Source organism: Haliotis rufescens, unplaced genomic scaffold (assembly GCF_023055435.1).
Source record: "Haliotis rufescens isolate VD_foot unplaced genomic scaffold, xgHalRufe1.0.p SCAF_128, whole genome shotgun sequence".
NCBI lineage: Eukaryota > Metazoa > Mollusca > Gastropoda > Lepetellida > Haliotidae > Haliotis > Haliotis rufescens.
In genome coordinates, this window is record NW_025963811.1 from 465,374 (window position 1) to 481,132 (window position 15,759).

A 15,759-nucleotide genomic window follows, 5' to 3' on the forward strand; every position below is an offset into this window, starting at 1 on the left:
GCTTGGAGTCAGTATATTGTGTCTGAGTGGGGTATTCATGTTAACTGCGGCATGGTATCTCAGTGTGCTACCACTATAAATCGGCATCAGTCCGGACTAGTACAAGCAGCCACACACATACACGTGCATATATAAGTGCAATAATCTTGGACGCGACGTTAAACCCCATTTCAGCTCACCTCACCTATGATGTAAATGCAAAACCGTTTAAATGGATAGCAACAGTACAAAAATACTAAATGATGTCGGACTGTCAGGAGTATTCATAAACCCATCTATTTGCTCAACTTCATGGCTGGTTTCAAATGTCGAGGGTATTCTAAAATATCAATTTATTCAACAGTGGCAAGAATGTATCCTATCAAGTTAAAAAGGTTTATATTACTAACAGAATTACCAAAATTAGAAATTTTTCTATTACTTCCCAAAACTATCTACTTGCCGATTTTACAATTTCGTACAAGGAATCATCATTTGCCCATTGAAACCGACCGATGGGGAGGGTTACTGAGAGAAGACCGTGTCTGTACACTATGCAATTCATCTGCTGTTGGAGACGATCGCGAGTTTCACTATCTTTTTAGCTGTCAAGCTCTTCTACAACAACGACTTCTCCATATCCCAAAGAATTGTTATATCTGGCCAAATATGTGTAAACTGAGTAAAACGTCACCACCTAAATATATATCCACTTTGAAACATCTGTCCAGATTCATTGTACATTTGAACACATTATTACGTTAAAGTGTCCAAATAACTTATTAAGGCATATTACCATCTTGATCTGCATTGAATATTATTGGTAAAAAACTGGGGTACGATGACACGCAATCATAAAGGCACCTATACTGGTAAAGTCGCCTCACGCGCCAAATCCCAGGTCATACGGACGTTTTCTGACCCGGGTCATCACCTGGCTCTGCCAGCCAGCCAACCACTCACCCACTCACTCGCATTTGTATCATAAACGTAAAACTCACAACTTGATACAATGATTTCGAGAGTAATTATCGTTATTAAACCCGTCTTTTGTATAACGGTTAATATGTGGACCAATTTCCGCTCAGATGCAGCGTCGCGCTATCAAATCAATACCTAGCCTATATACCTCAACTGTAGCCCACGCCCCGGCTGTCAACATCATCGATGTCAGGTGTACTGGGTCAGTCGGTCGGTCACCAGAACGGCCCACATCTCGAGCCGTGACATCACGCTATGCCCTCTCACCTTGCCGGCCAACACTTCCTCTATTGAGTGAGTGAGTGAGTGAGTGAGTGAGTGAGTGAGTTGGGTTTAACGCCGCTTTTAACAGTATTCCAGTTATATCACGGCGTGTCAGCTTAATGTGGGAGGAAAGCCCGAAGTGATGCAGGTCTCAGACGTTTATCTCTTCGGTGAAACCCACGAGCTCGGGTATGGTGCTGACAAACCTAGAAACAAAATCGAGGCTAACCGGGATTCGAACCCACGATTATAGGTTTCTGACGTGCCCAAGGGACGCAACTCTGCACAGCGAATCGCGGCGCCTTAGACGACTGGGCCATCCGTGCCCCCTTCTCTGTTGAAGTTGAAACCAAGTGAAACTGACATTCCAAACTTAAAGGGTTAATTGCCTTCAAAATGCGACAACTATGTGACTATTACAAAGATAAGAAACTGAACGAGATAAACACGATGACAAATCACTAAAACATTAGCTCGTTCTTGCAAAATGTGCCCGCGAAATGCTATGGAGCGGGTCCTCTCCGGTCAATAAACTACCCCCACGGTGATTCCGAGGCAAAATGTGTATCACAAGCCCATTAGGCTAGCAACAGCTGAATGGCACAGACACAATAAAGACACAAGCGTGCAACCACTTGAAAATAATGACAGAGTGACAGACAAGTCCCGACTGGTAGACAATGACACAGTGACAGAGATGCACCCACAGGCAGACAATGACTCAATGACAGACATGCACCCACAGGCAGACAATGACGCAACGACAGACATGCACCCACAGGCAGACAATGACTCAATGACAGACATGCACCCACAGGCAGACAATGACGCAACGACAGACATGCACCCACAGGCAGACAATGACGCAACGACAGACATGCACCCACAGGCAGACAATGACGCAACGACAGACATGCACCCACAGGCAGACAATGACACAACGCCAAACATCCACCCACAGGCAGACAATAACACAACGAGAGACATGCACCCACAGGCAGACAATGACACAACGACAGACATGCACCCACAGGCAGACAATGACACAACGACAGAGATGCACCCACAGGCAGACAATGACACAACGACAGACATGCACCCACAGGCAGACAGTGACACAACGACAGACATGCACCCACAGGCAGACAATGACACAACGAGAGACATGCACCCACAGGCAGACAATGACACAGTGACAGACATGCACCCACAGGCAGACAGTGACGCAACGACAGACATGCACCCACAGGCAGACAATGACACAACGACAGACATGCACCCATAGGCAGACAATGACACAACGCCAAACATCAACCCACAGGCAGACAATGACACAGTGACAGACATGCACCCACAGGCAGACAATGACGCAACGACAGACATGCACCCACAGGCAGACAATGACACAACGACAGACATGCACCCACAGGCAGACAATGACACAACGACAGACATGCACCCACAGGCAGACAATGACACAACGACAGACATAGACCCACAGACAGACAATGACACAACGCCAAACATCCACCCACAGGCAGACAATGACACAACGACAGACATGGACCCACAGACAGACAATGACACAACGCCAAACATCCACCCACAGGCAGACAATGACACAGTGACAGACATGCACCGTCAGGCAGACAATGACGCAACGACAGACATGCACCCACAGGCAGACAATGACGCTACGACATACAGGCACCCACAGGCAGACAATGACATAACGCCAAACATCCACCCACAGGCAGACAATGACACAGTGACAGACATGTAACCACAGGCAGACAATGACACAACGCCAAACATCCACCCACAGGCAGACAATGACACAATGACAGACATGCACCCATAGGCAGACAATGACACAACGACAGACATGCACCCACAGGCAGACAATGACACAACGACAGACATGCACCCACAGGCAGACAATGACACAACGACAGACATGGACCCACAGACAGACAATGACACAGCGCCAAACATCCACCCACAGGCAGACAATGACTCAATGACAGACATGCACCCACAGGCAGACAATGACGCAACGACAGACATGCACCCACAGGCAGACAATGACACAACGACAGACATGCACCCACAGGCAGACAATGACACAACGACAGACATGCACCCACAGGCAGACAATGACACAACGACGGACATGGACCCACAGACAGACAATGACACAACGCCAAACATGCACCCACAGGCAGACAATGACACAATGGCAGACATGCACCAACAGGCAGACAATGATGCAACGACAGACATGCACCCACAGGCAGACAATGATGCAACGACAGACATGCACCCACAGGCAGACAATGATGCAACGACAGACATACACCCACAGGCAGACAATGACACAACGACAGACATGGACCCACAGACAGACAATGACACAACGCCAAACATCCACCCACAGGCAGACAATGACACAGTGACAGACATGCACCCACAGGCAGACAATGATGCAACGACAGACATGCACCCACAGGCAGACAATGATGCAACGACAGACATGCACCCACAGGCAGACAATGATGCAACGACAGACATACACCGTTAGGCAGACAATGACACAGTGACAGACATACACCCACAGGCAGACAATGGCGAAACGACAAACATACACCCACAGGCAGGATCCGGGCGTCGCTCTACCACTAGACCACGGAGGCGGTTCATAATCAATAACTCACCATATGGTTCATTTGTGACAGCGTCCTACTGACCTAGACGCAAGAAGAACAAATGTGCACCATCCTGCACTAATGCGTGGGCAATTGATGTTCAGTAGCAGCTGGTTATCAAAAGTATTGCCTTGGCGTTATGTTGTTCTCTTCAGTGGGAGCAGGTGAGTGTGTTTTGGGTACTGAGTGAGTATAATTTTACGCCGCGTTTAAGACTATTCCAGCAATAAAACTCTGATTCTCACAATTTAACCATATCAGGAATCGAACACCAACCTTTGCGTGGCTATCGAAGGGCCCTTAAAGTAAGTGAGTGAGTGAGTGAACGTCATAGGCCGCGGGCACGATATATTCAGGTTAGGAAACGTCGCCTCTAATTGTAATAAGAAGCTGTTCATTCATATATGTTATCTTTACTTGGTCTTACAAAGACGATAACCATAAGCCTCATGGGAAATGCTTCGCTCGAAATTCGAGCCCAATAATATGTTCTATAAAGCGTCCCAGCTTTGTGACGTCATATCATTATAACGTGACGTCGCTTTCCAATTGGGACATCAGAAAAAAACGGGACTCTCTTACCCAATCATGATGATGTTTCTTATCAAACGCAATCTTTTGATCTGTTCACACTTGGTACAAATGTTCTTTGTTTGTTTGTTAGTTTGTTGTTTATCGCCGCACACAGTAATATGCAGCTAAATGACGGCGGTCCGTAAATAGTCATGTCTGGACCAGGCAGTCCAGTGACTGACATCATGAGTAGATCAACGCCATTGATATACGATGACATGCATCAACCAGGTTAGCAAGGCTGCCCACCCAAACTAGACATCTTTTGCTAGGGGCCGGCTCTGTGAAGACACGCTTACAGCAGACATTTATACAGAGGGAGACATCAACAGAAAACGACACAAACACACGTACGCACATACGAAATTTCACACACATGTACACACACATACACACACAGACGCACACACAAACACGTCCAAGTACATACACGCATATATCAATGTACAGACACATACATGTACACACACGTACACACACAGACGCACACACAAACACGTCCAAGTACATACACGCATATATCAATGTACAGACACATACATGTACACACACGTACACACACAGACGCACACACAAACACGTCCAAGTACATACACGCATATATCAATGTACAGACACATACATGTACACACACGTACACACACAGACGCACACACAAACACGTCCAAGTACATACACGCATATATGAATGTACAGACACATACATGTACACACACGTACACACACAGACGCACACACAAACACGTCCAAGTACATACACGCATATATCAATGTACAGACACATACATGTACACACACGTACACACACAGACGCACACACAAACACGTCCAAGTACATACACGCATATATCAATGTACAGACACATACATGTACACACACGTACACACACAGACGCACACACAAACACGTCCAAGTACATACACGCATATATCAATGTACAGACACATACATGTACACACACGTACACACACAGACGCACACACAAACACGTCCAAGTACATACGTGCATATATCAATGTACAGACACATACATGTACACACACGTACACACACAGACGCACACACAAACACGTCCAAGTACATACACGCATATATCAATGTACAGACACATACATGTACACACACAGACGCACACACAAACACGTCCAAGTACATACACGCATATATCAATGTACAGACACATACATGTACACACACGTACACACACAGACACATACATGTACACACACATAAAAGTACACACATATATACGTACACACATGTGAGTGAGTGAGTGAATGAGTTTTGGTTTTACGCCGCTTTTAGCAATATTCCAGCAATATCACGGCGGGGACACCAGAAATGGGCTTCACACATTGTGCCCATGTCGGGAATCGAACCCGGGTCTTCGGCGTGACGAGCGAACGCTTTAACCACTCGTTTACCTCGTGACTGCCCCCATACGCACATGTACAGACACCGCTCAGTGTGATGTACAAGATACTACGTACCAGGGTACTAAACAGAAGAAGAAGAAGAAGAAGAAGAAGAAGAAGAAGAAGAAGAAGAAGAAGAAGAATAAAATTGTTTTGTTAAAGTATCACATGCTGCAGTACTAAATATATGGACATATAAACATTTCATTAAAAAACAGCACCCGGCCAGTTGGCCTACGAGACACTAATTACATAATTGTACATTTAAAATATATAAAAAAAGAAAGGAAAAATTAGTTACAACTTTGTATATTACTACACCCACACCCACACCCACACCCACACCGATACACCAACACACACATCCGCATTAAAATCCCGCTCAAAGCATTCAAACAGGTAAGCATACAAACAGGTAAGCATACAGGACACTCACAGCAATCTCATACAGGACACTCACAGCAATCTCATTCAGAACACTCACAACAATCTCATTCAGAACACTCACAACAATCTCATTCAGAACACTCACAACAATCTCATACAGAACACTCACAACAATCTCACACAGAACACTCACAACAATCTCATACAGGACACTCACAACAATCTCATACAAAACACTCACAGCAGTCTCATACAGAACACTCACAACAATCTCATACAGAACACTCACAACAATCTCATACAAAACACTCACAACAATCTCATACAGGACACTCACAGCAGTCTCATACAGAACACTCACAACAATCTCATACAGAACACTCACAACAATCTCATTCAGAACACTCACAACAATCTCATTCAGAACACTCACAACAATCTCATTCAGAACACTCACAACAATCTCATACAAAACACTCACGGCAATCTCATACAGAACACTCACAACAATCTCATACAGAACACTCACAACAGTCTCATTCAGAACACTCACAACAATCTCATACAGAACACTCACAACAATCTCATACAGAACACTCACAACAATCTCATTCAGAACACTCACAACAATCTCATACAGGACACTCACAGCAGTCTCATACAGAACACTCACAACAATCTCATAAAGAACACTCACAACAATCTCATACAAAACACTCACAACAATCTCATACAGAACACTCACAGCAGTCTCATACAGAACACTCACAACAATCTCATACAGAACACTCACAACAATCTCATACAGAACACTCACAACAATCTCATACAGAACACTCACGGCAATCTCATACAGAACACTCACAACAATCTCATACAGAACACTCACAACAATCTCATACAGAACACTCACAACAATCTCATACAGAACACTCACAACAATCTCATACAGAACACTCACAACAATCTCATACAGAACACTCACGGCAATCTCATACAGAACAATCACAACAATCTCATACAGAACACTCACGGCAATCTCATACAGAACACTCACAACAATCTCATACAGAACACTCACAACAATCTCATACAGAACACTCACAACAATCTCATACAGAACACTCACGGCTATCTCATACAGAACACTCACAACAATCTCATACAGAACACTCACAACAATCTCATTCAGAACACTCACAACAATCTCATACAGGACACTCACAGCAGTCTCATACAGAACACTCACAACAATCTCATACAGAACACTCACAACAATCTCATACAGAACACTCACAACAATCTCATTCAGAACACTCACAACAATCTCATACAGAACACTCACAACAATCTCATTCAGAACACTCACAACAATCTCATACAGAACACTCACAACAATCTCATTCAGAACACTCACAACAATCTCATTCAGAACACTCACAACAATCTCATTCAGAACACTCACAACAATCTCATTCAGAACACTCACAACAATCTCATTCAGAACACTCACAACAATCTCATACAAAACACTCACAACAATCTCATACAAAACACTCACAACAATCTCATTCAGAACACTCACAACAATCTCATACAGAACACTCACAACAATCTCATACAGAACACTCACAACAATCTCATTCAGAACACTCACAGCAGTCTCATACAGAACACTCACAACAATCTCATACAGAACACTCACAACAATCTCATACAGAACACTCACAACAATCTCATTCAGAACACTCACAACAATCTCATTCAGAACACTCACAACAATCTCATACAAAACACTCACAACAATCTCATACAAAACACTCACAACAATCTCATTCAGAACACTCACAACAATCTCATACAGAACACTCACAACAATCTCATACAGAACACTCACAACAATCTCATTCAGAACACTCACAGCAATCTCATACAGAACACTCACAACAATCTCATACAGAACACTCACAGCAGTCTCATACAGAACACTCACAACAATCTCATACAGAACACTCACAACTATCTCATACAGAACACTCACAGCAGTCTCATACAGAACACTCACAACAATCTCATTCAGAACACTCACTACAATCTCATTCAGAACACTCACAACAATCTCATACAGAACACTCACAAAAATCTCATTCAGAACACTCACAACAATCTCATACAAAACACTCACAACAATCTCATACAGAACACTCACAACAATCTCATACAGAACACTCACAGCAGTATCATACAGGACACTCACAACAATCTCATACAAAACACTCACGGCAATCTCATACAGAACACTCACAACAATCTCATACAAAACACTCACGGCAATCACATACATGTCATACATCTATACACATATGCGTCCATATACACACAACTTAATTCATCAATCGTGTATACTAACCTACATGTATAACCAGCATACATACTAACATACCAACCTACATACATACCTATATCCATCAAACATAAATCAATCCGTATTATACATACACAGGTCCATCCATACCTATGTCCGTTCAAACACACCTCAATCCAAATATACTAACACACATACATACCTATATCCATTCAAACACACCTCAATCCAAATATACTAACACACATACAACCATACATCCATACCTATATCCATCCATACACATATCGATCCATATATACATACACACATACAACCATACCTATATCCATCCATTCACACCTCAGTCCATATATACATACACACATACAACCATACAAGTGTCGTACTGAATACAGTATGAACATACATTAAATACAACAGATGATATAAATGAGAGGCACTGTGTACTAACGTACATAAACACACCCGCCTACTGTACACACCTACGTGCATATATAAGACAATGCATAACATTATGGATGGGATAAAAAGTAATTAAAATAAAAGCTAACAGTTTATATAAAGTTTACGGCGTCTGTACATTCTGTAGACAAGGGAGGCTAGGGGTTTACTTATACATGGAGTATTAATTAAATAACAGGTCTGTTGCAGTAGAGAACAGGTCGGGAAGGAGGGCTCCAAGGAGGTAATATAATTCCATAAATCCTTTCTTAAATCAGAATAAAAGTTACATTCAGTTAGAAAGTGGATTTCATCTTCGATTGCTTTAGAGTCACACATTTTACATATCCTTTCTTCCAAGGGGACAGTCGGTCGTGAAAATCTACCGGTCTCTATTTCAAGAGGTAAAGTTCCTGTACGTATTTTGGCGAGTGTACTTCGATAAGATCGGTCCATTATAAGTTGAACATATGGTTCAGTGTTAAGCGAGCCCTTAAAGAGTCTATATGTTCTAAGTTTGTTACCGTTTAAACACCATGGTTGCTGGTATATAGTATATTACTACACAATTAGGAAGGCCAGTCCAAGGCCGAATTGACCGCCTCCTAGGTCTAATGGTAGAGCGTCCGCCCGGAGGGCGGAAGGTCGGGGGTTCGATCCCCAGCCGCGTCATACCAAAAGACGTTAAAAGATGGTACTTGTTGTTACCCTCTCTGGCGCTCGGCATTAAGGGGCTAAAACAAGGACTGGTCGGCCCGGAGTCAGTATACTGTGTCTGAGTGGGGTATTCCTATTAAACTGCGGCATGGTATCTCAGTGTGCTGGCACTATAAATCGGGATCAGTCCGGACTAGTACAAGCAGCCACACACATACATACACGTGCATCCACGTCGCTATATAAGTGCAATAATCTTGGACGCGACGTTAAACCCCATTTCACCTCACCTCACAAAGATTTTCAAGGCGCTTCAGACGTTTATAGTTGTCAAAGGAAGGATAAACAGCCATTCCAGGTTTGGGGTGAAAATGTAAACACGAGGGCGAGGGATTAGCCCGCGGGCCGTCGGCCAAGAATGACAGTTTCAACCAAAATCCAGGGGACGTGTTTTATCCATCATTTAATCAATCTAAATGCAATAAATACCAGAAAAGAGAAAGACCACGTGGAGCATGGAGACAACTGAAGTCACGTGTATTAAAATTGAACACCCTTTCATCACCTGTCAGGTGTGTTTACATTTTAGCCAAATCCGAGGTGCAGTGATTTATTAGTTCTATAAGCCGACAGAAGAATCTGAAACAACATTGATCAACAATTGTATATTTCCAAAAACACTTTCCATAAACTTAGGAAACGGACATAAAATGTCTCTTGTTGTTTTTGTTGTTGTTTAACGCCGAACTCAGAAACATTCCAGCTATATGACGGCTATAAATAATCGAGTCTGGATAAGACAATCCAGTGATTGACATCATGAGCATCGATCCACAAAATAGGGATATGTTGTAATGTATTAACCATGTCAGCGAGCCTGACCACCCGATCCCGTTAGTTGCCTCTTACGACAAGCATAGTCGCCTTTTACGGAAAGCATGGGTTGCTGAAGACCTATTCTAACCCGGATCTTCACGGTTCAAGGCGATAATTGACGTCATGACTATATAATTGAATCTTCGTTATGTTCATTATAATTCCTGCATTCTGATTAGCTGAATAGTCACGTGTTATGCCATTCATTTCCTATGAAACGTAAAAAATTAAGCCACGCCCACCGAACCGGACTACTTCCCTTTCTGCGCACCTGTATCATCATGAAGTTATCAGGCCTAGTAACATTCTAATGCTATTTTGGGGTTTTAACTTACCAACAAAAAAACACAAATCACATTCAAAGTTAATAAAGAGTTTACAAACGAAATCAAAAGTTTTACAGTATTTATGTCTTGTCTGGTATCCGTAGTTACCGTATTTATCACGCACAGTCAAGAAACAATCATCTGCGTCGTCTTGATTACAAAGCAACAATATGGTCGACTTCAAAACGTTTTGATGTAGGCGATTCAAAGACTGTATTTGGGTTTCAATCTGGAGACAATGCCACGTTTGGCCCCGGATTCGATTACTTAGATTTTCTGGATGATTTTAATCTGGATGAAATAGAAAATTTGATAGCGATTACGGCTTCAACTACTCCCAAAACCGCAAATAAAGAAATGGAAATGGCTTTACAAGACAACAAAATTCCAATGCTAGCACCGTCAAGATTCAAGAAAATATCAAATCGGGTCTTGCAAAAACTTGATGAAATCAGGCAATCCACGTCCACAAGAGAAATACAAAATGGGGTGTTCAAGGTAGGCCCTATGTTCCTAAAATAAACGAAATAAATATAACCTCACGGTGATCATGGTGATATTGCCTACAATCTATATAAAAAAATCGAGAGCCATATTTCGTTGTCTACACCTGGAGATGCAACTGGATTTAATTTCACGGCATTTCCTTCTGAAAGAATACAATAGATTTCTATTTCCTATCCAGGCCTGATATTCCTCGTTTAATTAAGTCTCCCTCATGATGTAGGAGTTTTTCGTAACATTTCTGTGATCGTAGATCTCGGCCAAATCAACACAGAAATCAAGTTGGGCTATGTTATATCTTTTTAAGATTGGACGATAGAAACTGATGTGGCAGCTGTGGATTTTTCATCAATCATCTCCGAAGACCTCAATGGTAAATTGACCCGTGAAGATTCCGGGGTAGAATAGGTCTTCAGCAACCCATACTTGCCGTAAAAGGCGACTATGCTTGTCGAAAGAGGCGACTAACGGGATCGGGTGGTCAGGCACGCTGACTTGGTTGATGCGTGTCATCGATCGATGCTATTGATGTCAATCACAGGATTGTCTGGTCCAGACTCGATTATTTACAGATCGCCGTCATATAGCTCGAATATTACTGAGTGCGGCGTTAAACAACAAACAAACAAACAAACCAATCAATGGTAAACTTCGTACATACTACGCCGAGGCCCAGCCCAACATCAAGATCAGAGGGCCAACAAGATGCTGCATCCCCAGGTTGCAGAACATCACAAGAACACCATGCAACATGTTCTGGCTGCCTTAAAAAGACACTTGAATGAATGGGAGAGACATTTACACTGTTCGGGATAAACAATTCAAATCGGCGAATGACATGCTCGACGCAAAGTTGAAATACGATGTGCAACATGTCTGGTCCAGACTCGATTATTTACAGACCGCCGTCATATAGCTGGAAATTGCTGAGTGCGGCGTTAAACAACAAAGAATCAGCAATCGGAAATTAAGAGGTCAAGTCCAGTGTAAGCTTTATTCGGATAAATAATTGGACGCATGCGTTAGTTATTTCTCTTGTAATATCACCATACTATGTACAGTAAACTACGGTTATAACGAACACGCTTATTACGAACTGACGGATATAACGAACTTACTTTATTGGTCCCGACTATTTGCTGTAGTTATGCTGTATATATGCTTTTAACGAACTACGGTTATAACGAACTAAAATTAGTAGTCCCTTTGAGTTCGTTATAACCGTACTTTACTGTAGTTTGGAATAGTGATGACATTTTTCTTTCACAGTAAAGTAAGTTCTTAAACTGAAAACTTTAACGTGACGTTATGTCATTGTTAACATAGGTACTTTGATTTTGTCATGTCACGATGTTGTGTTGGGAAATAGAGGTACCTCACTGAAAATGGGGACCCAAATGAAGGGTATGTGACTTGATAAAGACTCTAATGGAACAAAGTAATTTGATTTTACATGTAATATAGAATTATTCATCTTTGTAATGTTTATGCCTATATTTTGATTGTTGATGGCAATTTGCCATGAATAATGCCCATGTGTATGTTGGACTTGCAACAGGAGTCCACCTACAATACACACATAGGGTGAGGTGAGATAAAATGGGGTTTAACGTCGCGTCCAAGATTATTGCACTTATATAGCGACGTGGATGCACGTGTGTGTGTGTGTTTGTGTGGCTGCTTGTACTAGTCCGGACTGATGCCGATTTAAAGTGCTAGCTCACTGAGATACCATGCCGTTGTTTAACATGAATACCCCACTCAGAAACAGTATACTGACTCCGAGCCGACCAGTCCTTGTTTTAACCCCTTAATGCCGAGCGCCAGACAGGGTAACAACAAGTACCATCTTATAACATCTTTTGGTATGACGCGGTCAGGGATCTCCGGGCGGAGGCTCTACCACTAGACCCCGGAGGCGGTCTACACACATAACGATCTTCAGTGAACACTGCCATGTCATTGACAATGACGAGGTTCCCAGAGTAACATGAAGACGTTTCCTGCAACGTTTCTGTACATCTTAAGTGACAACAACCAAGTTCCTCCTCGTAACATGTAAATGTTCGCGGAATCAGGACGTCAGTCCACACCTTCAGTGAACACACAGTGAAAGCATTTGACATCACCACCAGGGAACGTTCCATCAGCTGGGAAGTTGATGGCCTGTGTTCCGGGAAGCCGCGAGTGCCGTCAAGGTGGACATCTTCCAAAAGTCTTCCTTATTCTCCTGATCTGGCTCCGTCATACTTCCACGTGTTCCCAAACAAGACGAAAGCCCAAGCATCATGGGATTGCCTAAAAGTCGGACCAAGAAAAGTCGCAGAATAATAAAACGAAACGTGCATATATATATATACTAGGCAGATCTCAAATGTCCACGAACGTATAGTTTTGCGCAATTAATTGAGTTTGAATTTAAATATATATTCAACAATGTAATGAAGTGATAATTACGACTACATACCGAGAGTCCTCGTAGAGTGAGTAAGTGAGTGAGTGAGTGAGTGAGTATGGTTTTACTCCGATTTTAGCAATATTCCAGCAATATCACGGCGGGGGACACCAGAAATGGGCTTCACACATTGTACCCATGTCGGGAATCGAACCCGGGTCTTCGGCGTGACGAGCGAACGTTCTAACCACTAGGCTACCCCGAGTCCTCGTAGAAAAGCCAGTGTCTTGACTGTGTGTTTTCTTAGACGAGAAGGTTTCTCACAGACCTTAGCATGAAGGGGAGTAATGTTCTGGGCAGGAGATGACAGTGACTAATATTCTTCCATTAATTTTCGTGTTGGGCCTCCCTAGTTAACATTTACTCCTTCATGTTAACGCAACACAGGATGTTTTCTAGAAGAGGATATTCGCGAATGTCAAAGGGCTGAGACGACACGTGTTAAGAATTGTTGAAACTTCTAAAGTTACTAAAATACTTTATATCTATAGGCTAGTATTACATACTTACTATTGGAGATTTTAACGTGCGCTTTCCGACATTATGCGTATTTCGCACACGGGCCCGCCATGAGATTGTCAAGGAGGGTGTGTCAACCTGGGGGCGTTAGGGTTGCTTATTTTCAATTTTGAGAAATTTGGAATTTGGAAACTTGGGGGTTTTAGGTGGGGGACTAAGGGAGGATGTGGATGTATGGTTTGTGGATTTGTGTTTTGTTAGTTTTGATTAGTGATGGTTTACGTTTTGTAGGTGATTATGATGATATGCGTCCTAAAAGTTCAGTTTTAATAAGGAGTATGCCTAATGCTTTGAAGGTTTGTGTATCGTTTAGCGGATTTAGAAGTGTTGCTACTGTTAGTTGAGTGTTGCAGTCTAGTTTGGTTTGGAGTGTAGTTGGTAGTGCGTGCAGTGTAGTAGTACGTGTTCTGGTGTTTCTAGTTGGCTGCAGTGTAGTAGTACGTGTTCCGGTGTTTCTAGTTGGCTGCAGTGTAGTAGTACGTGTTCTGGTGTTTCTAGTTGGTTGCAGTGTAGTAGTACGTGTTCCGGTGTTTCTAGTTGGTTGCAGTGTAGTTGTACGTGTTCTGGTGTTTCTAGTTGGCTGCAGTGTAGTAGTACGTGTTCTGGTGTTTCTAGTTGGTTGCAGTGTAGTAGTACGTGTTCCGGTGTTTCTAGTTGGTTGCAGTGTAGTAGTACGTGTTCCGGTGTTTCTAGTTGGTTGCAGTGTAGTAGTACGTGTTGTGGTGTTTCTAGTTGGTTGCAGTGTAGTAGTACGTGTTCCGGTGTTTCTAGTTGGTTGCAGTGTAGTAGTACGTGTTCCGGTGTTTCTAGTTGGTTGCAGTGTAGTAGTACGTGTTCCGGTGTTTCTTGTTGGTTGCAGTGTAGTAGTACGTGTTCTGGTGTTTCTAGTTGGCTGCAGTGTAGTAGTACGTGTTCCGGTGTTTCTAGTTGGTTGCAGTGTAGTAGTACGTGTTCCGGTGTTTCTAGTTGGCTGCAGTGTAGTAGTACGTGTTCCGGTGTTTCTAGTTGGTTGCAGTGTGGTAGTACGTGTTCCGGTGTTTCTAGTTGGCTGCAGTGTAGTAGTACGTGTTCTGGTGTTTCTAGTTGGTTGCAGTGTAGTAGTACGTGTTCCGGTGTTTCTAGTTGGCTGCAGTGTAGTAGTACGTGTTCTGTTGTTTCTAGTTGGCTGCAGTGTAGTAGTACGTGTTCCGGTGTTTCTAGTTGGTTTAGCTGTAGTAGTACGTGTTCCGGTGTTTCTTGTTGGTTGCAGTGTAGTAGTACGTGTTCCTGTGTTTCTAGTTGGCTGCAGTGTAGTAGTACGTGTTCCGT

General features: G+C 42.9%; 2 protein-coding genes across 2 annotated transcripts; both read left to right on the plus strand.

The window, feature by feature from the left end:
- The first annotated feature begins 1,921 nt into the window (after nt 1-1,921).
- On the plus strand, nt 1,922-2,509 carry LOC124128652 (clumping factor B-like). The gene has a single exon (XM_046492079.1). The coding sequence runs from the start codon at nt 1,922-1,924 to the stop codon at nt 2,507-2,509; it is 588 nt and encodes a 195-aa protein (XP_046348035.1).
- Nucleotides 2,510-3,109: 600 nt separating this feature from the next.
- Nucleotides 3,110-3,805, plus strand: LOC124128653 (clumping factor B-like). Its single transcript, XM_046492081.2, has one exon. It carries the CDS (start codon nt 3,110-3,112, stop codon nt 3,803-3,805), a length of 696 nt encoding a protein of 231 aa, XP_046348037.2.
- The last annotated feature ends 11,954 nt before the right edge of the window (nt 3,806-15,759 follow it).

Excerpts from the sequence above, each read along its gene's own strand:
- LOC124128652 (XM_046492079.1), top strand. The coding sequence starts at position 1,922 with ATGCACCCACAGGCAGACAATGACTCAATGACAGACATGCACCCACAG.
- LOC124128653 (XM_046492081.2), top strand. The coding sequence starts at position 3,110 with ATGCACCCACAGGCAGACAATGACACAACGACAGACATGCACCCACAG.